The following is a 24,780-nucleotide window of genomic DNA, read 5'->3' as shown; positions in this document are numbered from 1 at the left end:
CCACCAATGAGGAGACGCCAGAGCCCCGCCCCCGGGCACGGGCCAATAGAGTTGGCCGGGAAGCTGGCACCGCCTCCTGGAGGCCGCAAGGTTTCACTGCAGGAGAACACTAGGCTCAGTGACGCTGCGGCCGCCGCTAGCCTAGGTCGGAACGCTGCGGAGCGTGGGGGTGCGGTCCTGCAATAGGAAGCCTAGAGTATTGCAAGCTTCCCGTTGGGCACCAGCTACCCGGTCCCGCGCCACACCCAGTGCATTTCCCGGACACCCCCGGGGCCCCCACCTGTGGACCCCGGAGTCCCCTTCCCGCGCCGGCCATGCCGCTAAGCCGCAGTTTGTCCGTGTCCTCACTGCCAGGACTGGAGGACTGGGAGGATGAATTCGACCTGGAGAACACGGTGCTCTTCGAGGTGGCCTGGGAGGTGGCCAACAAGGGTGAGCACACCAGGCTCCCGGGCCCCGGGCTGGAAGGGCAGTCGGGGATGGGGGCCCGGAGCTCTGCGTTCTAGGGGGACGGAGTTAGGTGACGTGACTCTCGGGTCCTGGGCAAGAAGCCTATGACTCCTGTGTCCTTGGGGAGGCTGGGGTAGTCTCCTGGGCCCTGGAGGAAAAGATGGGTCGGCTATTAAGATGAAAGGGGGCTGGAGACTCAGGTCTTGGGTCCTAGGAGGAAGAGGCTAAAATAGATTTCTAGGTCCTGAAGTTTGGCTTCTGAGAGACCTGAACAGGGAGGGGCTGGGGAAAGGGACTTCGAGTGCAAACCTGGGAAATGTGTAGGGTTTCAGACCCATGGTCCAAGGGGAAGGGACTAAGCAATGTAACTCCGGACTTGGGAAAGATGCATGAATTTTGGTGAGTGAATCTGGGAACTGGCCACTTGAGAGTAGGATGGGAGGGTGTTAGAGACCCAAATTTTTAGGTCCTAGGATGGGAGAGCGTTGGCGGCCTGGAATCCTGAGTTCTGAAGGAGCCCAGGGCCTGTGCTATGGGTTCCTGGGAGTAGGGAAGCCTGTGGCCTTGGACACATGCGTACTGCAATAAGGGAAGGTTGGGAAGTCCTAAGTTGGTTAGGGGCTGGGCCCTAGGATGGGAGTGGCTGGGAGCCTGGATTCCTGTGTCCTGGGTTTCCAAGGGCCTGAGGTTCTGGGTTTGGAGAAGGCTGAGGCTGGAATCCTAGGAGCTCGGTTATCTGGCTCCTCAGAAGGAATGAAGGGGCTGGGGGGTTGCTTTGCTGGGTCTTGGGGGGAGAAACGGATGGGGTCTCCCACCATGGGAGGGGGCCTGCGAACCCAGTCATGGTTCCCAGGGCCTGGGTTCCAGGAGGTCCCTGGGTCTGGGGTGGGGTAATGAGAGGAGCAGGGTCCCAGATGCCTGGGTCCCCAGTTTGGGAGAGACTGGGGGACAGGTCGTCAGGGCTCCTAGGGGGACAGGGAATGACGATTCAGGCTTCTCTTGGGCAACCGTGGGGATCTGAATGGGGCCATGAAGAGGGAATCTCAGTCTCCCCTGTGTCAGGGAGGATGACTGAGAATTTAAACGCAGTTCCGGTAAACTGGGAACCCGGGAAAACCTAAGCCCTGAGAATCTTCAGCTTCTTGCATCCTCGGCACCCCGAGTCTTAATTCCTCAAGATGCAGGAGGCTGGGTCCCCAGCTCCTTCCTTTGTCTTATCCAGATGCCTGGGTCCCGAGCCCTCTCCTCCTTCAGATCCAGGAGCCCAGCCCTTAGCCCCCACCTCCCTCAGACCCAGGAGTCAAGGCCCTCAGCCACCTCTTCCCTGAGACCCAGGAGTCCATCCCCAGCCACCTCCTCCCTCAGACCCTGGAGTCCTGGCCCCTGCCCCCTGGCCCCTTCCTCCTCTGACTTGGGAATCTGGCGTCCTAGCCCCCTCTTCACCCTGCCCCAGGGACCTAGGTCCCCAGTGCCAGTGCCCTCTCAGCCCCGTACCCCACCCCAGGTCCCAGACCTCCAGACCTTGGTTGGTTGGGGCCTGTCCTCATGATCTTGGGCCTACAGTGGGTGGCATCTACACGGTGCTGCAGACGAAGGCCAAGGTGACAGGGGATGAGTGGGGTGACAACTACTACCTCGTGGGACCATACACGGAGCAGGGAGTGAGGACCCAGGTAGAACTGCTTGAGCCCCCCACCCTGGGCCTGAAGAGGACCCTGGACTCCATGAACAGCAAAGGCTGCAAGGTGGGTCATGGTCTGGCTGAGGGTAGGTGGGTGGTCCCCCAGTCAGGGTGGGTGCAGCAGGTGGAGAAGGGGCAGGACATAGATAGCCCCAGGAAGGGAGGGAGGGATGGTGAGAGACACGGGATGACCCAGTACTCTCCCAGGCAGACATGGAGGAGGGAAGGTTGATAGACACTCAGGTAGATGCAGGACCCCAGAAGGGCATGGGTGGAGCCCAAGATCTAAGACATTGGTAGATGGACAGATGAACTGCGGGTTCAAGTCAGACAGAGAGATGGGTCCAAGAGGCAGGGATGTCAGACTCAGAGAAACAGCCAGATGGACAGCCATACAGAGCATGAGTCGAACAGGTGTGCAAGACCCCAGGTTCCAGAGCCTGAAGTTTAAGTTCAGCTTCTCCACTTCCTGGCTGTGTGAACTTGGCTAATTGACATGCCAATAGCATACACCTTATAGGCTTGTTGGGAGGATGAAATTGTTAATCATTATAAAGTCTTTAGCAGAGTACCTGGCACCAAGTTCGTGGATGTGTGAGCTATTATCATCGTGGTCATTATTACCATCAGCAGCATCATTACTGTAAACAGCTGAGCTTGGAGGGTGAAATGGACAGGCAGACAGAAGGAGAAAGAAGGGTGGACTGAGTGTGGCGATGGTGGCCTCAAGGGCTCAAGTGGCAGGTAGATAGATGTTTTCAGAAAGAAAGTCAGATCTAGAAGGAGGGCAGAAGAGGAAGTTGCAACAGAGAGAGGAGACGTAGACAGACAGGCCCAGGGGAGGGAGTCTGGGGTGGACAGAGAGGCAATCTAGGGGTTAAAGAGAGGAGGAGAGAGGCCCATAGCCCCAGGATGGGCACTGAAGGTTGAGCACAGAAAGAGAGTGCCAGAAGAGGGCCTAAGACAGGAGGGTGAAGGCATAGACCAGAATCAGGGTCGAGGAAGGACAAATACTGCAGTTCATTCATTCAGAGCCTCTGGTTTGGGGTGGGGTCTGGAGTCCAGTCAGCCTGGACAAGTGTCCCTAGGGGACCCCAGGGCAGCCTAGTCCCTCCCCCAGGGCAGCTGCTCCCTACGTGCTGGGGGCCTAAGAATAGCCCCCCCAGCAAAGGGCAGACAACAGCTGGGAGGGGGAGGGGCCTCAGGCTCAGGCTCCCCTACCAGGAAAAAGCTAGGTGGCGGAGGAGTGTGACTGCTTGGCAGCTGGAGAGAACTGTGGCCACAGGCCCAGAGCCAACGGCACAGTCTCAGGAGGAAAGCAGCAGACTGGAGACATGTGGCAGGGGCAGAAATGAGACAGCAAGGTTTAGAAACATGGCAGTGGGTAGGAAAATGCAGGCCTGGGACATGGAAACAGGGCAGGCAGTGTTAGAAATGTGGCCACAGAGTGAAAAATGGGCTTATGGGCAGGGAAAAGAGGCAGCAGGTGACAAATACATGGCAAAAGGGACAGAGACAAGGCTGCAGGGCGGAAGAAATGCAGTGGCAAGAACAGTAAAGTGGAAGAAACGTCCAGTAGAAGGAACCAGTGGCAGGAAGAATACACAATGGAAGAAAGCAATGTAGTGGTAAAAAAAATATGTAGTGGTAGGTGAGAGAAATGCGCCAACAAGCACAAAAACGAGGCAGCAGGTAGCAGAAATTATTAAAAACCAGTTGCCACTGAGTCAGTTTGCATGCATGGTGACCCCATGTGTGTCAGAGTAGAAGTGTGCTCCGTAGAGTTTTCAATGGCTGATTTTTCAGAAGTAGATTGGCAGGCCTTTCTTCTGAGGCAGCCGAGCACATTAGCCTTTACACCACCCAGGGACTCTAGGAGAAATCATTAGCATGTTGGGAAAACAAGACAGTGGAGGCACAGAAACAGGAGGCAGGAAATACATGATTGTAAGTAGAGAAAGAAGACAGCAGATGAGAGAAGGGTAGAGTTATAGAAACAAAACAAGATGGGGTAGAATGTTGCAACTGAGATGGAAAAAGATTCTGGTGGGAAAAAACTAGCAGCAAATAGAGAAATAAGGCAGCTGGTGAGAAATAGAGAAACAGAGCAGCATATGCAGACACCAGCCTGCCGATAGGAGCCTGAAGATGCTGGTCACAGAGACGTGTATCAGAAGCTTGAACCTCTCTGTGTGTCTCCCCAGGTGTATTTTGGGCGCTGGCTGATCGAGGGAGGCCCCCTGGTGGTGCTCCTGGACGTGGGGGCCTCAGCCTGGGCCCTGGAGCGCTGGAAGGGGGAGCTCTGGGACACCTGCAACATCGGGGTGCCATGGTATGACCGTGAGGCCAATGATGCTGTCCTCTTTGGCTTCCTCACCACCTGGTTCCTGGGTGAGGTAGGCCCCACTGCCCAGCCCAGAAACTAAACTCCCATCAGTCCTTGGGCCGGAGGGTGGCTGGGTGGGCTTCCCCAGGGCATTCTGGGAGCTGTAGGTCTTTTAATCCTAGGATTAGCTTTGACCTTTGGGGACATGGACATCCAGAGGCCCAGTCTCTTCTTTCCTCAGAGACTGAAATTCCCAGCCCCAGCTTCATTCATGCTGGTCTTCCAATTATATGAATTCTGAGCTATTAGCGCTTAGAGAGGGTTTGCCGCAGGGAATTCTGGGGATTGAAGCTCTCTAGTGTGATACCAACCAACTGGAAGAAATCCATATTCGTGCCCATCCCAAAGAAAGATGTTCCAACAGAATGCAGAAATTATTGAACAATATCGTTAATATCACATGCAAGTAAAATTTTGCTGAAGATCATTCAAAAATGGTTGCAGCAGTACATCAGCAGGGAACTGCCAGAAATTCATGCTGGATTTGGAAGAGGATATGGAACAAGGGATATCACTGCTGGTGTCAGGTGGATCTTGGCTGAAAGAAGAGAATACCAGAAAGATGTTTACCTGTGTTTTTTTGACTATGCCAACAAATTATGGATAACATTGTAAAGAATGAGAATTCCGGAACACTTAATTGTACTCATGCAGAACCTGTACACAGACCAAGAGGCAGTTGTTCAAACAAAACAAGGGGATACTGTGTGGATTAAAATCAGGAAAGGTGTGTGTGAGGGTTGTACAATTTTACCATATTTATTCAATCTGTATGCTTCACAAATAATCTGAGAAGCTGGACTATGTGAAGAAGAATTCGGCATCAGGAATGGAGGAAGACTCATTAACAACCTGCGTTATACAGATGACAACCTTGCTTGCTGAAAGTGTAGAAGACTTGAAGCACTTACTGATGAAGATCAAAGACCACACCCTTCAGTATGGATTATACCTCAACATAAAACAAAAATCCTCACAACCAGACCAATAAGCAACATCGTGATAAACAGAGAAAAGACTGAAGTTGTCAAGGATTTCATTTTATTTGGCTCCACAATCAACACCCGTGGAAGCAGCAGTCAAGAAATCAAACAACATATTGCATTGGGCAAATCTGCAAAAGACCTCTTTAAAGCGTTGAAAAGCAAAGATGTCACTTTGAGGGCTAAGGTGCACCAGACCCAACTCATGATATTTTCAGTCACCTCATATGGATGTAAAAGCTAGACAGTAAATCAGGAAGAGTGAAGAAGAAATGATGCCTTTGAATTATGGTATCGGTATAGAGTATCGAATATACCATGGACTGCCAGAAAAACAAACCTGTTTTAGAAGTACAGCCAGAACACTCCTTAGAAGCAAGAATGGGAAGATATCATCTCAGTACTTTGAACATGTTATCAGGAGGGATCAGTCCCTGACAAGGACATTATGTTTGTAAAGTAGAGGGTCAGAGAAAAAGAGGAAGACCCTCAATGAGACAAATTGACACAGTGGCTGCAGCAGTGGGTTCAAACATAGCAACAATTGTGAGGATGGTGCAGGACCGGGCAGTGTTTTGTTCTGTTGTACATAGGGTTGCTATGAGTCGGAACTGACTCAGTACCTAATAACAACAACAACAAGTGTGATACCGACTGAACATAAGCTCTCAGATGGGACCTTGGATGTTTGGGACCCCTCTGCCAGCTTCTCTGAGAACAATAAATTAGGGTTCTCGCTTCATTCTAGGTTTTAAAAGGCTCGAAACTTCATTTCCCATGCTCTGGGACAGTTAATGAACTGGTTGCTTATAGGGCATTCTGGGAGTTGCAGTCCTTTTGCCAGTGTTGCGTATAGAAGGATGATCTTGATTGAGATAAAGGATATCACAGAATTGTGTCCAGGACTTGGGGACACTAAAACTTCAGTCTTTTCAATTTGAACCTACCAGGACTTAGAAGGCCTTGGCCAAAGAAATGCCAGCTTCCGTCAGCCTCTGGAACTGCCTCGTCTAATGGGGATCTCTGCAGTGGGCAGCCTCCCACTCTACCGCTTGTGGCAATGGATTTACCTCTCCCCCACTTCCCTGTCCACCTGAGGATTGCCAGTTCTCTTGATGACACACACGGAGACACAGTGCCCTTGTCTGTGTTTCCACAGTTCCTGGCCCAGAGCGAGGAGAAGCCACATGTGGTTGCGCACTTTCACGAGTGGTTGGCGGGTGTAGGGCTTTGCCTGTGCCGAGCCCGGCGGCTGCCCGTGGCTACCATCTTCACCACCCATGCCACGCTGCTGGGACGTTACCTGTGTGCCGGTGCTGTGGACTTCTACAACAACCTGGAGAATGTGAGCTGGGAGTGTAGCAGATGGGGGAGGTGATGCGTGAGTATTCCAGGACAGCCCAAAGCTCTGGGAAGCCGAAGGGGACCAAGCGCGCTTTTCTCCTGGGACCCAGGAATCCAGGCCCTCAGCCCCATCCTCCCTCAGACCCAGGAGTCCAGGCCCCCAGCCCTGTCCTCCCTCAAACCCAGGAGTCCAGGCCCCCACCTCTCTTTCCTCAGACCTAGCAGTACAAGTCCCCAGCCCCATCCTCCCTCAGACCCAGGAGTCCAGTCCCCCAGTCCCATCCTCCTTCAGAGCCAGGAGTCCAGGCCTCCAGCTCCCTCCTCCCTTAGACCTAGCAGTACAAGTCCTCAGCCCCAGGAATCTAGCCGCCAGCCCCAACCTCCCCTAGGACTGTGGACTCTGGACCTCCAGTCTTCTCTTCCTCAGTCCTCCTAACCTAACTGGCCTCTTCTTCCCACTCAGTTCAACGTGGACAAGGAAGCAGGTGAGAGGCAGATTTATCACCGCTACTGCATGGAGCGGGCAGCTGCCCACTGTGCTCACGTCTTCACTACTGTGTCCCAGATCACTGCCATCGAGGCACAGCACCTACTCAAGAGGAAACCAGGTAGAGGCTGGGCTGGGGTCCCTAGACATGAATGAGGTGGGACACTGTCTCTGCCAAGGCTGTTGTCTGGTGCCGTTGAGTCAGCTCCAACTCATAGCAGCCTTTTGTATAACAGCAAATTGTTGCCTGGTCCTGTGCCATCCTCACAATCCTTGCTATGTTTGAGCCCATTGTTGTGGCCTCTATGTCAGTCCATCTCATTGAGGGTCTCCCTCTTTTTTGCTGTCTACTTTACCAAGCATGATGTCCTCATCCAGCGATTGGTCCCTCCAAAGTAAGCGAGATGAAGTCTTGTCATTCTCGCTTCTAAGGACTATTCTGCCTGTATTTTTTCTCTGAGTCTGATTTGCTTATTCTTCTAGCAGTTCATGGTATATTCAGTATTCTTTGCCAACACCATAATTCAGATGTGTCAGTTCTTCTTTGATCTTTTTTCACTGTCCAACTTGTGCATGCATTAAAGCAATTGAAAGTACCATGGCTTGGGTCAGGCTAGTATCAAGGCTAATACTAGTATTTTTACTGTAAGGAGTAAAACTACAACTCCCAGAAGGCCCTGGGATGGTGACCTGTATAGGAGGCTGCCTGGCTGTATACCATAGAGGCTAATGGGTAGTGTAGTTTCTTTGATTTTAATTTCGGAAATGATGAAATTCTGTAATTGGCTACTGTAGATATTGGTCTCCTGAAAAGAAATTGAGATCCAGTTGTCTTGGTGTTTGAGAAGAAGGTTGGGACCAGGCATTCTTCCCAAGCCATGGCACCCATTCTCAATGGGCGTAAGGTGGCAACTGCAATTCCCAAAAGGCCCTTATTTCCTGGAACTTTGCCCTAAAAGTTGATGGGAAGTGTAGTTTTTCACTGATATCCTATAATTTCTATGAAGATAAGAAATGGCTGGGTCCCTGAAACAGGCTTGAAGGTGGACAGTATATCCTGGGAGAAGCATGGCTTTGGGGATGTTTGATCATCCCCAGCTCAGGATGAGATAGAGGAAACAAAGAACTAAAACTCCCAGAAGCCCCAGTGTGGATTGGTTCCCTGTCTGGGTAGCCATTTGCAGGGGCTGATGGGTGTTGAAGTTTAGCTTGTGAACACAGTATTGAGCAAGAGGGCATTTGGATAACAGGGTAGCTGGGTCACAAAGGCACCTCACAGAAGAGCTGTTAAAACAAGTTGCAAGAGGAGGTGTTTTTTTCTTTTTTCATTTATTTGTTCAACCACATTGATCTGAATGAATAAACGAAGGAGTGAAATGTGGGACCTTCTTCCCCAAATCCCAGATATTGTGACCCCCAATGGACTGAATGTGAAGAAATTCTCTGCCATGCATGAGTTCCAGAACCTTCATGCCCAGAGCAAGGCTCGAATCCAGGAGTTTGTGCGGGGCCATTTTTATGGGTACGTAGGCCAGATTCCTAGGTCCTAAGAAAGGAGGGGGCTGGGAGCCCAGATTCCTGGGTCTGTGGGAGGAGGGGACTGGGAGCTCAGCCTCCTGAGTTCTTGAATGACAGATTAATGGGTTGACTATTTAAAGGAACCTCCACCTTAAGAGAAAAGAACAATTCCCAGGAGACCCCATGATACCTCCACATTGTCTAAGACGTTCTTTGCCCCAGTAACTTCTGGAATCTGTACTTTTAAGGCCAGGGATGGGGGGTGAGGATCTTGGACCTAACTCTGCCTTGCATCTTCTCTAGGCATCTGGACTTCAACTTGGACAAGACCTTGTACTTCTTTATTGCTGGCCGCTACGAATTCTCCAACAAGGGGGCTGACGTCTTCCTGGAGGCCTTGGCCAGGCTCAACTATCTGCTCAGAGTAAGACCTGGACTGTGAAGGGGCAAAGGGAGGATAAGTGAATTATTACATTACTAGGGGGCAGAGTGCCAGAAAGAGGGTGTAATATAGTGTCGTGAATTATCTAAATTTATGAGGGATAAGAATCAGGATTAGCCCAAAGCTGGTTCCTGTGAAGTGGTGGTCAACCATGCTTCCACTCTCCAATTTCACCATCTTACACCAGCTGTTCCCTCATGGCACTCTCTACTTCTCTTCTGAGTTCTGCATGGTCATTGCAACAAATTGTTGAATGCTGCAGAGAAGCAGAGAGTGCCGTGGTGGCCCAGAGGCTGGTGTCAGACACAATGGAGAAGTGGGGAGGTGGAAATATACTTGACCTCTGCCTCATAGGAACCAGCATTGTGCTGATTCTGGTTCTTAGCCCTCATGAATTTAGACAGCTTCTTGCACTAGACTACAGAGGGGAATTCAGAGACCCAGAATTGAGTGTAGAGAAGCTCACTGGGGCAGGTGGCAAAAGACCCAGAAGCAAGATCAGAGTCCCAGTGTGGACAGTAACTCTGTTCCATAATTCTTGATGGGAAGGGGCACAGTAGAAGAAAGAGTGGGTGGGGTCCGCCTCTTCCATGTGATGCTGACCTCTCCCTTCCCTCTGCCCCAGGTGAATGGCAGTGAACAGACAGTGGTCGCCTTCTTCATCATGCCGGCTCGGACCAATAATTTCAATGTGGAAACCCTCAAGGGCCAAGCCGTCCGCAAGCAGCTTTGGTCAGTAGCCCTCAGTCCAGGATCACGACCTGTCTTCCTCTCAGCTGTGTGGTTTGGGTCCAGTGTTGCTCCTGGAGTCTCGATTTGGTCATCCTTAACGTGATAAATCTGCCCGACTGATTCCTGGTGAAGTCACTTGCTTACAACACCTCCATGGGGGTGGCAAAGAGAGGAGATCAGTAAAAAATCACAGGTAGGGCAAGAGTGACAGCTGAACAAGGTCTCTGATATCAAACTGGTGAGAGTCCACTCATGTCGTTGACCCTCACTGGCTGTATAACTTTAGCCAAACTACTGCCCCTGTTGAGCATCAGTTTTCCCATCTATAAACTCCATTCATTCATTTACCATCTGAAATTCGTTGTGCAAGACAGTGGAGGTTCAATGGTAGAATTCTCACCTTCCATGCAGGAGACCCAGGTTCAATTCCCGGCCAGTGCTCCTCATGTGTGGCCACCACCTGTCTGTCAGTGGAGGCTTGTGTGTTGCTATGATGCTGAATAGGTTTCAGTGGAGCTTCTAAACTAAGATGAACTTGAAAGAAAGTTCTGGTCATCTACTTCTGGAAATCGGCCAACAGAAACTCTATACCTCACAACGGTCTGATTTGCAGCCGATCGTGGGGATGGTGCAGAGCCAGGCAGTGTTACGTTCCATCGTGCATGGGGTTGGCATGAGTCAGGGGCGGACTTGACAGCTTCTAACAACGATAACATTCACCGAGCACCTCCTGTGTGCCAGGCACAATTCGAGGCCCTAGGACTCCAGCTGGGAACAAGCAAGATAAAATCCCTGCCCTCATGGAGCTCATGTGCTTCTCAGGGAAGGCAGACCCTAAACAAAATAAGTCAGTTTTATAGAGAGTGCTCCAGCAAAAAAAATAACACAGGAGTGAAATATGAAACACGGTTTTCAAGAGAGGTCACACTGAGAAAGTGCCATTGGGCAGAGACCTAAAGGAAATGAGGAGTGAACCTTATACATATGTGTTGCCGTTGTGTGTTACTGAGTTGATTCTAACTCATAGCGACCCCATGTGACAGAGTAGAACTGCCCCCAGAAGGTTTCCTAGGCTGTGATCTTTACAGGAGCAGATCAGCCGGTGTGTCTCCTGCGGAGCTACTGGATGGGTTTGAACCGCTGACCTTTCTGTTAGCAGCCAAGTGCTTAACTGTTGCACCACCAGGTTACATAGGTGGGGAACAGCATTTCAGGCCAAGGAAACAGCAAATCCAGAGGCCCTGAGGCAGCATTGCCTGTTTGAGAAATAGCAAGGAGACCAGCGTGGCTAAAGCAGAGTGCCCGAGTGAGAGAAGAGTAGAAAATCAGGTCAGAGCCACAGGAGGGTTGTAGGCAGAAAAGTGACAGTAGGCACCTAAGATGGCCTATCTGCCTGCCTTCCTCACATCCATAAATATTCCTCTCTCAGAACCTTCTTTGCCTTTATTATAAAACAGGGCTTAGCATCACATCTTCCTGCACTAGTACAGGTCCTAAGAATAGCTGACATTTCTGGATGGCTCATGGTGTGCCGGGCACTGTGCACTTTTTATCATGACCTCATGGCATCTTCACCACAAATCTCTGAGGTCAGTTCTAATTTTATCTGCATCTTACTGACAAGTCACTGAAGTCAGAGAGGGACAGCCACTGCCCTGAGCCACACAGCTGATGCCAGGTATGAGAGACCTGACCCTTCCAGGGCCTGTTCCCTGAGTCCCTGTCCTACAGACCAGGACTTCGCTGCTCAGGCCTCAGTTTCCCCTAGAAGTAAGTGGCAGGTGGTATTGATGTGATGTTGTTACTCTGTTCCTTCCAGGGACACAGCCAACACAGTGAAAGAGAAATTCGGGAGGAAGCTTTATGAGTCCTTGCTGGTGTGAGTACCCTGCCCTCAGCCCTGCACCTTCTCAGGTCCTGACCTCTCTCATCACCCCATCCTAAGATACATCCGCCACCCACCCTGCAGGGGGAGTCTCCCAGATATGAACAAAATGCTGGACAAGGAGGACTTCACAATGATGAAGAGAGCCATCTTTGCCACGCAGGTATGGTTTGGACCCTTTAGCAGAGAGACAGCAATTCCCAGCAGCCCCAGAGGCAGCCTGCCATGCTAGCTTTGCCCTCAGAGGCTACTGGGAGTTCTGCTTTATTGGGTGGCTATGATTGGAGTGTCAATACTGATGCCCACAGAAAGGTGTGAGCTGACTTTTGTAGACCTTCCAATTCCCAGAAGCCCTTAGGGAAGCCTGCTTTCCTGTGGCTTATTTGGCCACAGAGGCCGTTAGGGGTTTTTGGTTTCTTTGGATTCCCTGGGGTCAATGGACAAAGGGTGAAAGGAACTTTTAGGAAGTCAGGACAGCCACAAAAGGAGAACTACAGGTGTCTTTGGGCCTTGCTCCCTACTAGCTTCACTTTTGCCCTCAGAGACTTCTGGGTGTTGTAGTTTTGTTGAGCCTCTTTTGGGTTGGAGCTATGGGTCAGCTAAAATACCTGGTGTTCTCTGGAGAAAAGAACGTTGAAAACTCCCAGCAGCCCCTGGGCTTTCTTATTCCACTGGCTGTCAAAGCCCCCATATACCTCTAAGGGTTGTAGTTTCTTTAAACTCCTAGGTTAATGGAATTAAGTGGATGGCAAACTTTAGAGAGAAAATCCAGCTGCCCCGGTGACTTTCTGTGATAGTGCCGCATTCTTTACCCCAGAGGCTTCTGGAAGTTAGAGTTCTTTTAGCCCCTACAGTCAAGGGACTTTGGTTCCTGTGGTCAGGGTTGGTGAGCCAGGTCCCAGAGAATGGAAACCTAGATGCCCAACTTACAAAAAATAAGGTGTGAATAGTTAATGCACTTGGCTGCTAACTGAAGGTTGGAGAGTCAAATCCACCCAGAGGTACCTCGAAAGAAAGGCCTGGCAGTCTCCTTCCAAAAAATCAGCCACAAGAAAACCTTACGGGACACAGTTCTACTCTGACATACAGGGGTTGCCATGAGCCGAAGTTGACTCGATAGCAGCTGGATATATTTTCCAGTAGTCCTAAGGTAGCCTACCTCACTGTGAATGCTTTTACCATGGGGCTGCTGGGAGTTGTAGTTTCTTTGGACCCCAGGGTCAATAGACTGGAAGATGACTAAAAAATCAAGAACCAAACCCACTGTCTTTGAGTTGACTGTGACTCATGGTGACCCCACGGTGCTGCTGGGTGGATTCAAATTGCCAACCTTTCGAATAGAGCAAACAGTTTGTGCCACCTAGGGACCTTAGAAGGTGTACAGAACCTTTAATAAGAGAAATGACAGGACAGGTGTAAAGAACTATATGGTTCCCAGCAGCCCCTGGGATTTCCTGTCACACTAGCTCTGTCTTGCTCCAGAGACTCTTGGGAATTGTAGTTTGGGCCTCTGTTAGGGTAGGGGGAATTACAGGACTGAGACTATAGGGAACTTGAAGATGAAGAGACCTACGGTTATCCTGGAAACCCTGGTAGTGTAGTGGTTAACAGCTACAGCTGCTAACCATAAAGATCAGCAGTTCTGAATCTACCAGGCACACCAAAAACTCTGTGGGGCAGTTTTACTCTGTCCTATAGGGTCACTATGAGTTGGAATCCACTCGAGGGCAACGGGTTTGGTTTGGTTTTCGGTAGGGTTATCCTAAGAAAACTACAACTACCAGCAGCCTCAGAGGCTTGCTACCATATTGGCAGTCTTGGCACCCATGGAATGTGGGGAGATGTAGTTCTGCTGGGTTTTTTAAGTGACAGAACTGAGAGGACAAAGCAAGACAGCTACAACTCCCAGCAGTCTGTGGGGGCCTGTTAACACTATAGCTCCGCCTCAAAGATACCCAGGAATAATCGTTTCTTTTAGGATTTTGGGTGGTTAAGGGACTAAGGTAAAACAAACAAAAAAACTTTATGGATAGAGCCAAGAAGAAAAGCTACAACTCCCAGCAACCTTTTAGTCTCGCTGCCCTACAGCATGGTGGGAATTGTGGTCTCCTTGGACCCCTAGGCTCAAAGCTGGTCCGCGGGCTCATGGGGCAGTGGTAAGCCCTCTGTCCCTTTCCTTACTCCCACCCCACGTGGCCCCCACAGCGGCAGTCCTTCCCCCCTGTGTGCACCCACAATATGCTGGATGACTCATCGGACCCTATCCTGACCACCATCCGCCGAATCGGCCTCTTCAATAGCAGTGCCGACAGGGTCAAGGTAAGAGCTCTGGCCAGGGGCAGAGGGAATCCCAGGCCTCAAGCTCCCCACTCCCCTAGTTTATCAAAGGCCTTGCCATGTTTCAAAAAAGAACCCTGGCTGAAGGTACAACACGTGGTCTCTATTTGCCTAGAGTAAAAGAGGAAGAAGGAGAATCAGGAATAGGAGGAAGAAATGGAATGTGTGGCTAATTGCCTCCATGAACAACTGCCTCCTTTGCCATGAGACCAGAAGAACTGGATGGTACCCAGCTACTATTACTAAACATTTTGACCAAAGATTCTGTAGAAGAATCTTGATTAAAAGGGGGAAAATGTAAAACAGAATTACAAATTTCATGGACTCCAGACCTGGATCTGTGGAGGCTGGATGAACACCTGAAACTACTGCCCTAAAATAATCTTTAAGCCTTAAACCTTAAACCAAAAATATCCCAACGTCTTCTTAAAACCAGACAATAGTTCCGCCTAACTAGTAAAGAACGTCTACCTTGAGCATTACGCTCTTTCAAGATCTATCTATATGAGATCGAATTGACAACAGCAACTCAAAAGATTAAATAGGAACCTTAGGGGGCAGAGAGTTTATGTTAACGGAGAGAAGCAACTAAGAAAAAGAGGGTGAGGATGGTTGCACAACTTGAATGTAATGTAGAAACTGAAGTGACATATGTTGTGCTATATATATTCTCAAGAACAAAATAAATTAAAAAAAAAAAAAAGAACTCTAGCTTCTGAGGCAAACAGATTTGGGTCCAAGTCTTTGCTCTGCCGCTGACTTCCTATGTGACTTTAGACAAGTGTTTCACCCTCTGGACTGCTCTGGGACTTCAGGGAGTAGATAAACCTGGTGCTTGGGCTGAGCCATTCTTTTTCACTGCCAGGTGATTTTCCACCCGGAGTTCCTTTCCTCCACGAGCCCCCTGCTTCCTGTGGACTATGAGGAGTTTGTCCGAGGCTGCCACCTTGGGGTTTTCCCCTCTTACTATGAGCCTTGGGGCTATACACCAGGTGAGTACAGTGAGTTGGGGAGTAGGAGAAAGGGCTGGGAAAGGGCAACATAGTGGCAGGGTTCTGGTCAGAACCAGTATGATCCTGGGACAAAGGACTCGCCCTGTTTAAGCCCCAGACTCCTTTGCAGAAGGAGCCCTGGTGGCACAACAGTTAAGTGCACGGCTGCTAACTGCAAGGTTGGCAGCTGGAACCTACCCAGCAGCTCTGCAGAAGAAAGACCTGGTGATCTGCCCCTGTAAAGATGAAACCTCTTGCTGCCAAGTTGATTCCGATTCTTAGTGACCCTATAGAATGGGAAGTGGACTGCCACATCTTCTTCCCGCAGTGTGGCTGGTGGGTTCAAACCACTGACCATTCGGTTAGCACCCGAGCGCTTAACCACTGTACCACCAGAGCTCCTCTTGCTTAATCAACATAAAGATAACAGCCTAGAAAACCCTGTGGGACAGTTCCACTCTCACTTGCGGTCTCCATGAGTCGGAAATCAACTCAACGGCACCTAACAATGACTCCTTTGCAAAATTGGGACAATAGTGGCAATCTCTTCTGGTACAGAGCATGTTCTGTGCTGCCCAGTAGCTCACGTGATGCTCAGCCAAAGGATTAGTGACAGTCTCAAGTGAATGTCATGGTCCACAGGTGATTTCCCCCCAAATTCATTAACGTTTGAAACCCCCTTCCCCAGGAGACCCTGGGTGGTGCAAACAGTTAAGCTCTCCACTATTACTGAAAAGGTTGGTGGTTCGAACCCACACAGAGGCACCTCAGAAGACAGGCTGGCAATCTGTTTCTGAAAGGTCACAGCCTTGACAACCCTATGGAGCAGTTCTATTCCGCACACATGGGGTCACCATGAGTCGGAATTGACTTAAGAGCAACTAGCAGCAACAATAACAAGTAACAGCAGTCAAACGCACAGCTTGCTAGTGCAGCGGATTGCAGCGAAGTCTCCTCCAGAGCTGTTGTATCCAGTCCACCGTCCCTGGCTCTCTTTGGCAACATACTCTGTGTCTGAACTGCTTATTTGCATTTCTTCCTTATCTTAGGACATTTTGCTATAGTCCCCAAACTCAAGTTAATTCGTCCTCACACTCTTTTCAATCAAGCTACTTTCATTTGTTTTTAAAGCTAAATAAATACCGTATTGCTGTGTTTTTGTTAGCTGCTATGGGCCCCTGACTCATGGTGGCTCCATACACAACAGAATGAAGCCCTGCCTGGTCCTGCGCCATCCCCATGATCAGTTGTAGATTGGGCCGTTGTGATGCATAAGGTTTTCATTGGCTGATTTCCAGAAGTAAACTGCCAGGCCTTTCTTCCTAGCTCATCTTAGTCTGGAAGCTCCGCTGAAACCTGTTCAGCATCATAGCAACACTCAAGCTTCCACTGACAGGCGGGTAGTGGCTATACATGAGGTACATTGACCAGGAATCAAACCTGAGCCTCCCACATGGAAAACAAGAATTCTACCACCAAACCACCATTGCCTTCATTTGCTGGCTGCTGCTGTTGTTAGTTGCCTTTGAGTCACTTCCAACTCATGGCAACCCCATGTGTGCAAAGTAGAACTGCTCCATAGGGTTTTAAAGGCTGTGACCCTTTGGAAGCAGATGGGGAGGCCTTGTTTATAGTGTTCCTTAATTTATTAGTAATCTAACAAGTCTTTTAAGCTGTGTTTGTATGATAATTAGGAATTCTACCAGGTTTGTTTCTGCAGTGGTAACAATGGCACATAGGTTTTGTGTGGTCTGCTAACCCTGTGTTCCCCACAAGCCCTGATATATTTAGTGCCTGGTTTTGCAGCTTACAGAAGATTTGAGGAATATTTATATAAGAATTATAATAAATTCCTTGTTTAAGGAATTAAATGAGGCATAGTAGGTGCTCTGAACACAGCAAGAATAATAATGAAAGTCTTCTTACCTCCTATCAAAACAGACTATAAAGCTACAATAACTAAAACAGCATAAACCAAGCCAAACCTGTTGCCATTGAGTGGAGTCCAACTCATAGCAACCCTATAGGACAGGGTAGAACTGCCCCATAGGGTGTCCATGAAGCGGCTGATGGATTCGAACTGCCAACCTTTTGGTTAGCAGCCGTAACTCTTAAACACTGTGCCACCGGGGTTCTAAAACAGTATAAAGAAAAACAAAAACCAAACCTGTTGCTGTCGAGACGATTTTGAATCAGCGACCCTATAGGACAGAGAACTGCCCCACAGGATTTCCAAAGAGCACCTGGTGGATTCGAACGGCTGACCTTTTGGTTAGCAGCTGAACTCTTAACCACTAAGCCACCAGGGTTTCCAACCAAAACAGTAGAGTTCTGGCAAAATAATGTATCTTACAATTGTCAGGATTTGGTAATGTGATGCACTTCGCTCAGAGTAAATGCTCAATAAATTACCCACTGTCGTCCTTATCACACAATTCTGGGCTGTTCCTCATCCTGAGGGCTTGGGCAAGTGAATTTCCTTTTCTGAGCCTCTTAGCTTCCCTTTTGGGAAAAAGAGAAAATAATAGAATGAGCAGCGTGGTTGTAATTCGCTCAGGCGCAGCACCAGGCACCTTGTAAGGGCGCCAGTAGATGGCGCTGTTGAGGCTTTTATTACTATTAAGGCCATGGCGGGGAGGGGAAAGCTAACGGGTCTTTTCTCACCCTTTCCGGCAGCTGAGTGTACCGTTATGGGCATCCCCAGTATCTCCACAAACCTCTCCGGCTTCGGCTGCTTCATGGAGGAGCACATCGCAGACCCATCGGCTTATGGTCAGTGCCCAGACCCTCGAGGGTTGGGGAAGAGGGGCTGAGAGCCAGGACTCCAGGATACTGGGGAGAAGAGGGATTTTTTCCAGAAGAGAACGGGGAACGGCCTCTTGGGTCCATGGAGGAGAGGGACAAAGGACTGGACTCTCGCGTCCCAGGGGGAGGAGAGGGTCAGGGGACCAGACTCTTAAGTCCCTGGGGAAGGAAAGGCCCTGGTGCTTGTGAGCCCGGGTAGAATGAAGGTCTCCCCAGTCCTTTTCCAGAGACTTCGTTCTGGCCCCTACAGGCATCTATATTCTGGACCGGCGGTTCCGCAGCCTGGACGATTCGTGCTCGCAGCTCACCTCCTTCCTCTACAGCTTCTGCCAGCAGAGCCGGCGGCAGCGCATCATCCAGCGGAATCGCACAGAGCGCCTCTCCGACCTTCTGGATTGGAAATACCTAGGCCGGGTATGGTCCCTTTCCCTGCTTTCTGCTGGTGAATCAGCTCCTTCCGGCTTCTAGGTTGGTGTCCCACTGAGAAATTAATCAGCTCCTCCTGGAAGACCGCATTGGTTGGGGAGTTTGTATTTGCATAAAGGTGTGGCCAAAGATGGAGCCCAAATTGCGCAGTGGTTAAGCAACGGAAAGGTGGGGGTGGTTCAAACCCACCAGCCGCTCTGCAGGAGAAAGATGTGGCAGTCAACTTCCTTAAAGATTTACATCCTTGGAAGTCCCTTTCAGGGATTTAAGGTAATAGAATTCAGGTGGTCTTCCATTTCCACTCCAGAATCCAGGCTTCAGGACTGGGTGCTCGCGTGTTTACTCCGGGGTTGCCTCACCCGGAGTGTCCAGTTTTGCCGGAGGATCCCTCTTCCCCACCCGCACTGGTTAGGTCCGGTGCCCACTATGGGACAGTTTTACCCTGTCCTATAGGGTGGCTGTGAGTGTGAATGGATTCGTAGGCAATGGATTTGGTTTGGATTGGTGGCCAAAGAGGTACCTGAGAATTCAGCCTCTGTGATGAGGTATGGATCAGAGACTGCCCCTTATGTAGATGAGCAGTGGTCATCTACATAAAGAGTGGAGCCAAAAGAAGGATAATTTGAGTAGAAGGTGCAGTCTGGTAATCTGCCTAAGAGGTGTGGCCAGGGTCCGCCTCCACCTCTGCCTGGGAGTGGGGACTGGCTCCTGTGCCCCTGACCCTGGCTCTCCTTGTCCCCCAAGTACTATATGTCCGCGCGCCACATGGCCCTGGCCAAGGCCTTTCCGGATCACTTCACCTACGAGCCCCACGAGGCAGATGCGGTAAGTGGACCCAGGTTCTGGAGGGCTGGGAACTCGAGGCATGGGGTGAGAGGAGGTGCCCCTCCCGGAGTTCACAGGCCTGGGGGGCGCTGGACGCCTGGGCAGGGCTGTCGGGGCCTCTTGTTCCATTCTGCGGTTTGTGCCCACACCCCTTACGCAGGCCCAGGGCTACCGCTACCCACGGCCGGCCTCAGTGCCGCCGTCTCCCTCGCTGTCACGACACTCGAGCCCACACCAGAGCGAAGATGAGGAGGAACCCCGCGACTCGCTGCCGGATGAGGACGGGGAGCGCTACGACGAGGAGGAGGAGGCTGCCAAAGACAGGCGCAACATCCGCACCCCTGAGTGGCAGCGGCGCTCCTCTTCCGCCTCTTCTACTGGAGGGAGCAAGCGCAGCTCAGTGGACACAGCGCCCTCCAGCACTGTCAGCACCCCCAGCGAGCCCCTCAGCCCCGCCAGCTCCCTGGGCGAGGAACGCAACTAGGTCTCCCGCCCCACACTCCACCCCACCCTCCCAACCCCCTTCTGGCCTGCCTTCCTCTTCCAGAGGGTGGATACAAGGGGTTGTGCCCAAACCCCACTCCAGATCCCGAACCTTCAGTGGGATCCACAGCCCTGCCACCCATTCCACTCCAGTCGCTCCTGCTCCATGCTAGGAGCTAAGAGTCCCCACACTCCAAAATCGACAACATTGTGCCTTTCTCCGGTTTCAGAATGCATACACTATGCTCCGGAGTCCCCCAAGCCTGGCGCAGGTCCCAGAGACCAGTAATCTGCCATTACCCTGTGGTGCCAGAGGTTTTAGAAAACCAGGTCTGTTGCTTTCCAGGCTGAGACTTCTACAGCCCTTTATGGCTTGTAAATTCTAGAATGTACAGAGCATACAATGCCATAAGCCTGGCCTGGAGGCCACCAAGCATGGCGTTCCTGTTAATGGGACAATCAAGTCCAGAGCCCAGGCCATTTCAGGGACTTAAGATAATGGAATTCAGGAGGTCTTCCATTTCAACTCCAGAATCTGGGCTTCAGGACAGGGTGCTCATGTGTTTACTCTGGCCCCACCTCACCCGGGGTGCCCAGTTTTCCCTGGAGGATCCCTCTTTCCCACCCCCACTGGCTAGGTTTAGTGGCCACCCAGCTCCCATCGTCCCCTGCACTTTGGCCAGCAAGGGGTGGTGGAACCACTTGGCTCCACATTCCTGCTGGAGAACATGCGGAGTTGGTCTAGACAACTTTCTGGCCTTTCCCGGTCCAGACCCTACTCCTTCCCTGAGTTTGAGCTCTCCCTCAGGTCTTAAGACTCCTTCAGTGCCCTCCAGGGAATCCCTGCTGCTGAGGACTGAGATGACCGTCTCCCACCACGAAACCACTGGGTTATAGGTCCCACTTGCCGAATGTAGACCCTTTACCACTGTGCTACACCCTAGTCCCTCTTCCCTGATCCGGAATGGAGCCCCCTGGGTTCTGAAACTCCCACATTTACCTTGAGGCTCTTCCGTCCCTGAGCTGTGCCCTGCCCCCAGCTTCAGTGACAGAGAGGGGTCTCTCACGTGTGCTGTGTCAGATACACTGCTTGGTTTGTAATTAGGAGAGGGAGGGCAGAAGGGGTATGATTGGAGTGTGTCCAGAGATGAAAAAAATACACCTATATTTAAGCCCAGGTTTGGTCCCACATGAGGGCTTGGTGGCCTCTCCTAGCCCTTCCCTCCTCTTGGTTTTAGTCCTGCACCCTGTCCCCTCCTTCTTCCTCTGGGTCCCTGGTCCTTTGTCTCTTCCAGCTGTCCTGGAGAAACTTGCATTGCTACTCTAGATCCCAGCCTTATTTTTCTGTTTTGCTTAGTTGGGACTTGACTGCAATTGACAGAAACTTTCTTCAAGCTCTCTTAGGCATAAAGGGGCTGTATCATGGGAAGGAGGATCCATAGGGTAGCCACTAGCCGAGTGTGGCTATTTAAATTTAAATCGGTTCTTCCGTATCACTATTGTTGTGTGCCATTCTGACTCATACTGATCCTATAGGACAGAGTAGAACTGCTCCACAGGGTTTCTAAGACTGCCATCTGTACAGGAGCAGATCTCCAGGTCCTTCCTTCCTCCCTCTGAGCCACTGGGTGGGTTCAAATTACCGACCTTTCAATTAGCAGCCAAACAACCATTGCACCACCAGAGCTCCTTTCAATACCACTAGCCATATGTGCATTTTCAATGTGCCCTACTGAACACAGATTTAGCACATTTGCATTGCATATGACAGAACTGATTTAGAACATGCTTTCATGACTATGGCTCCCATACTCTCCACTGGATGACTGTATTTTCAGAAAAATTTTTGCCTTGTAGTTCTAGTCTTCATTAGGCTTTATGTGCATCTCTGAGGCAATTACTACTCAGGGGAATGGGCAGCTCTGATTGGCTGGGCTTGACCCTGTGAGATCATCCCTACTCCCCCAAATCAGGGGAGGGATGTGCTGAGCAGGCCACCAGTAGGTGTTCCTCAGCCACTTCCTCTCTCAGATTCCTCTTCTACTGAAAAACAGGCAAGGGGGGGGGGTCAGCACTGACACAGCAGTTTTGTAGCTTGGACCCAAAGATGACATGACGTATTTCCAGTTCTCATTTGGAGAATTTGGCCCCTAAGTTTCACATCCCATTTCTTTACTGAGCCCCAAATCCCTTGCTCAGCACCTCTCGCCCATCATCCACCCCAGCTGCTCAGATCCAAGCTGTTATTACCTAGCATGTGCCTTGTGTCGCAGATACCACAGCATTCGAAAGGTGAGCTCTGATCTCTAGAACTTAAGACCAACAAAAACCCACGCAGTGCCTTACAAGGACACCTTCATAAACCGAGGGGGGTGTAGCAGGCCTGGGAAGTGGTCAGATTCAGGTGTACCTCCAGGTCACCCTAAGAATTCACAGTTGTTAGTTGCTGTAGAGATGGTTGTGACTCACGGCAATCATCTGTGTGTCACGTAGAATTGCACTCCAATAGTTTTCAAGGCTGTGACCTTTCAGAAGCAGATATCCAGGCCCATCTTCCAAGACATCCCTGGGTAGGCTCAAACCACTGACCTTTCAGCTAGTAGTTGAGCAGCTAACTGTGTCGTAAATTTCCCCATATAATGAGGATAATTATTTCATCTACCCCCAAGGATTGAGCCAGAGATAGTAGCTGTTTAAGAGGTTGGCACAGAGCCTGGCCCCATAATTGCTCATTAAGCAACACCTGTTTCTAATTACTTTTACTCCCTGTAACAATGCCTGGGTCTGCCACCAAACCCTCCCTGGAGTCTGGGCTCTACCATCAAGGAGAGAAAGTTAACAGCCAAGGCAAACAGAACTGAAGCTACCCCGTACACAACCCCCTGGAAAAAGTCCTGCCTTAGAATATAAGATAATGAAAGATAGGGCCCCCTCTCCCTGCCAGCACAGCCTGAAGACCTGTGAAAACAGATTATAACTCCTTTTCCACACCATACACACAACACCAGTAGCTGCTGCAAAAAGCTTTATTGTTTCCATTTGGTCCACGGCTTGGGAGAGGGCCCTCCAGGGTGGTTCAGATGCTGCCTAAAAGCTAAAGGGAGAAATTCAGGCAAAAGCCTGATGAGGACAGAAGATTGCAGAGGGGCCCTCACAGGAGGCTCTGGAGGCTCCTAGTCATGCTTGAGGGTGAGCCTCTCAAAGAGATACTCGCCCAGCCCAGCCTGGGGCCCGGCCAGCCTGCGGATGTTGGTCAGGTGGTCGCCTATCTTCTTGATGAGTTTCACCTCCTCATCTAGGAAATGTCTCTCCAGAAAGTCACAGAGCTGAGGAATATGAAAGGAGAAATAAGAAACGCAGTTCCTGAGAAAGAGGGAGGCAAATGTGGTCCTCAGAAAGCAATCTGCCCAGTAAATCAAAGAAGAAAGCAAGCTCAGACTGTAAGGTTAAACGCCAGGGAAGGTCTGAGGAGGGGCTGCAACGGATGAAGGCGGTACCTACATGCGGGTCTGCCTGGGCAGAAGCCACCACGTGCAGATCCAGAAAGGCCTGGTTCAGGGTCTTCTCCAGGGCCAGGGCAGCTTCCATGGCGTCCAGGGTATTACCCCACTCATCTTGGGACGGCTTCTGTACAAGAAAAAGACGACTCACAACTATTCACACATCTGGCAAACACCTAAAACCTACATTTCCCAGAAGTCCCTGAGGATAATGGACCTAGCCTGCAAGGATGCTTGATCTATCACGCCAAGCCTCCTACAACTTTGCCTCCCATGAGACCACCCAGTAGCCTGGCCGGCCACTACTTGGGAAAGCACCTTTACTTCGCCCAAAAACAAACCCAGACAGGATCGAACCCAATCTCCTAAGAATCCGCTACAGCGCCTACAGAGCAGCTGTCCAAATGCCTTGTGCGGAAGGCCTGCTGGGAGATGTAGTCCGTGGCCCACACGCCACTTACCTGCACATCCTGGAAGAGGGCGCGGCCGCCACGCTGGTTCTGCAGCTTCAAAAGAGTCTCGGCACCCTCGCGCTTCTCCTTCGACAGCTCGCGGAAGAAGTGTCCCACGCCTTCCAAGGCCACATCGTCGCGGTCGAAGTAGAAGCCCTGCGGGAGGTAGAGGGAACAAAGGTTAATGGAAGGCGAGGCCAGGCGAAGGACTCCGCCCTCTGCTATCCAACGGGACAAAGAAGGTCCGCGCGTGCGCACAGGGCCGGAGGTGCGCAGCTAGGGAAAACATGGGCCGGGGACGTCTCGGGGACCCTTACCAGAGAGAGGTAGGTGTAGGAAGCCCGCAGATGCAGGTTGACAAGGCGGTTGACGCCGGCCTCCGCTTCAGCGGAATAATTCTGACTGATCTGAGAGCTCATGGTTCGTCGACGATTAGGAGCTAACTACAAAAAACGGTGTTAGCTGGTCCTGGAAACAGGGGATGGCCAAGAAGATGGTCCCAGAGGTTGCGCGTAGGAGACGAGGTTGAAAGGTAGCGCGAAGCTGGAGGTAGGGCGTCCCCGGGTCTGCTCCGTCCAAGCACTGTTGAAGCAAGAAACAGATCCACGGGACCACCGAGCGAGCTTAAGGAAGGTGGGGGCCAGGGCGGCGTGTTTTATAGCATGCGGCTCCTCGCAGGCGGGGCTTCAGGGCGATCTGTCGACCAGTCCGCGGTGGCGGGAGGCGGGACTTGAGCCCGCGCCTGACCAATCCAGAACAGATAGGCGCCTCCCCCCTTCCCCCCAGCCCCCCCGGGGTTGGGGAGTCACGCGCTTGGAGCGTGAGACTGTTGTGAAATGGGAATGCGGGGAGGAAGTGGGTGCTAGGCGGGTTCGGTGGGTGCAGGGTCCTGGGGCTTATTCGCAAAGTCGGGGGATTCTGGGGGCAGCTCTGGAAGATGGGAGGTTTATGGGAACACTGGGGAGCCCTGGGCGGTGATGATCCTGGGGTCTTGGGGATGTTTCAGGGAAGTAGGATTCTGGGCTTGTCTCTGAAAGCATGGACTCTTTTAG

The 24,780-nt window shown here is 51.1% G+C and overlaps 2 protein-coding genes across 2 annotated transcripts; one reads left to right on the top strand and one right to left on the bottom strand.

Annotated features, from left to right (window-relative positions):
• The first annotated feature begins 87 nt into the window (after positions 1 to 87).
• On the top strand, positions 88 to 22,897 carry GYS1 (glycogen synthase 1). The gene is made up of 16 exons (XM_049901018.1): positions 88 to 432; positions 2,014 to 2,195; positions 4,336 to 4,527; positions 6,660 to 6,845; positions 7,308 to 7,452; positions 8,736 to 8,853; positions 9,153 to 9,273; positions 9,917 to 10,023; positions 11,843 to 11,902; positions 11,993 to 12,071; positions 14,114 to 14,227; positions 15,111 to 15,237; positions 17,914 to 18,009; positions 18,293 to 18,456; positions 19,213 to 19,293; positions 19,454 to 22,897. Exons 1-16 carry the CDS (start codon positions 315 to 317, stop codon positions 19,775 to 19,777), a joined length of 2,214 nt encoding a protein of 737 aa, XP_049756975.1. The 5' UTR covers positions 88 to 314; the 3' UTR covers positions 19,778 to 22,897.
• FTL (ferritin light chain) lies at positions 22,789 to 24,367 on the bottom strand. The gene is made up of 4 exons (XM_049901019.1): positions 24,046 to 24,367; positions 23,738 to 23,884; positions 23,278 to 23,403; positions 22,789 to 23,102 (listed from the first exon to the last, which is right to left on the bottom strand). The coding sequence occupies exons 1-4, from the start codon at positions 24,145 to 24,147 to the stop codon at positions 22,950 to 22,952; spliced, it is 528 nt and encodes a 175-aa protein (XP_049756976.1). The 5' UTR covers positions 24,148 to 24,367; the 3' UTR covers positions 22,789 to 22,949.
• Between the last annotated feature and the right edge of the window lie 413 nt (positions 24,368 to 24,780).

The sequence above is a fragment of the Elephas maximus genome, chromosome 11 (assembly GCF_024166365.1).
Source record: "Elephas maximus indicus isolate mEleMax1 chromosome 11, mEleMax1 primary haplotype, whole genome shotgun sequence".
NCBI classification, from domain to species: domain Eukaryota; kingdom Metazoa; phylum Chordata; class Mammalia; order Proboscidea; family Elephantidae; genus Elephas; species Elephas maximus.
This window is presented reverse-complemented; position numbering and strand designations above follow the sequence as displayed.

Excerpts from the sequence above, each read along its gene's own strand:
- FTL (XM_049901019.1), bottom strand. The coding sequence starts at position 24,147 with ATGAGCTCTCAGATCAGTCAGAATTATTCCGCTGAAGCGGAGGCCGGC. Across the intron at positions 23,404-23,737 it reads CCCTCTTCCAGGATGTGCAG|AAGCCGTCCCAAGATGAGTG; the intron begins GTAAGTGGCGTG and ends TTTCTTGTACAG. Across the intron at positions 23,103-23,277 it reads CTGCCCAGGCAGACCCGCAT|CTCTGTGACTTTCTGGAGAG; the intron begins GTAGGTACCGCC and ends CATATTCCTCAG.
- GYS1 (XM_049901018.1), top strand. The coding sequence starts at position 315 with ATGCCGCTAAGCCGCAGTTTGTCCGTGTCCTCACTGCCAGGACTGGAG. Across the intron at positions 9,274-9,916 it reads GGCTCAACTATCTGCTCAGA|GTGAATGGCAGTGAACAGAC; the intron begins GTAAGACCTGGA and ends CCTCTGCCCCAG. Across the intron at positions 18,457-19,212 it reads ATTGGAAATACCTAGGCCGG|TACTATATGTCCGCGCGCCA; the intron begins GTATGGTCCCTT and ends TTGTCCCCCAAG.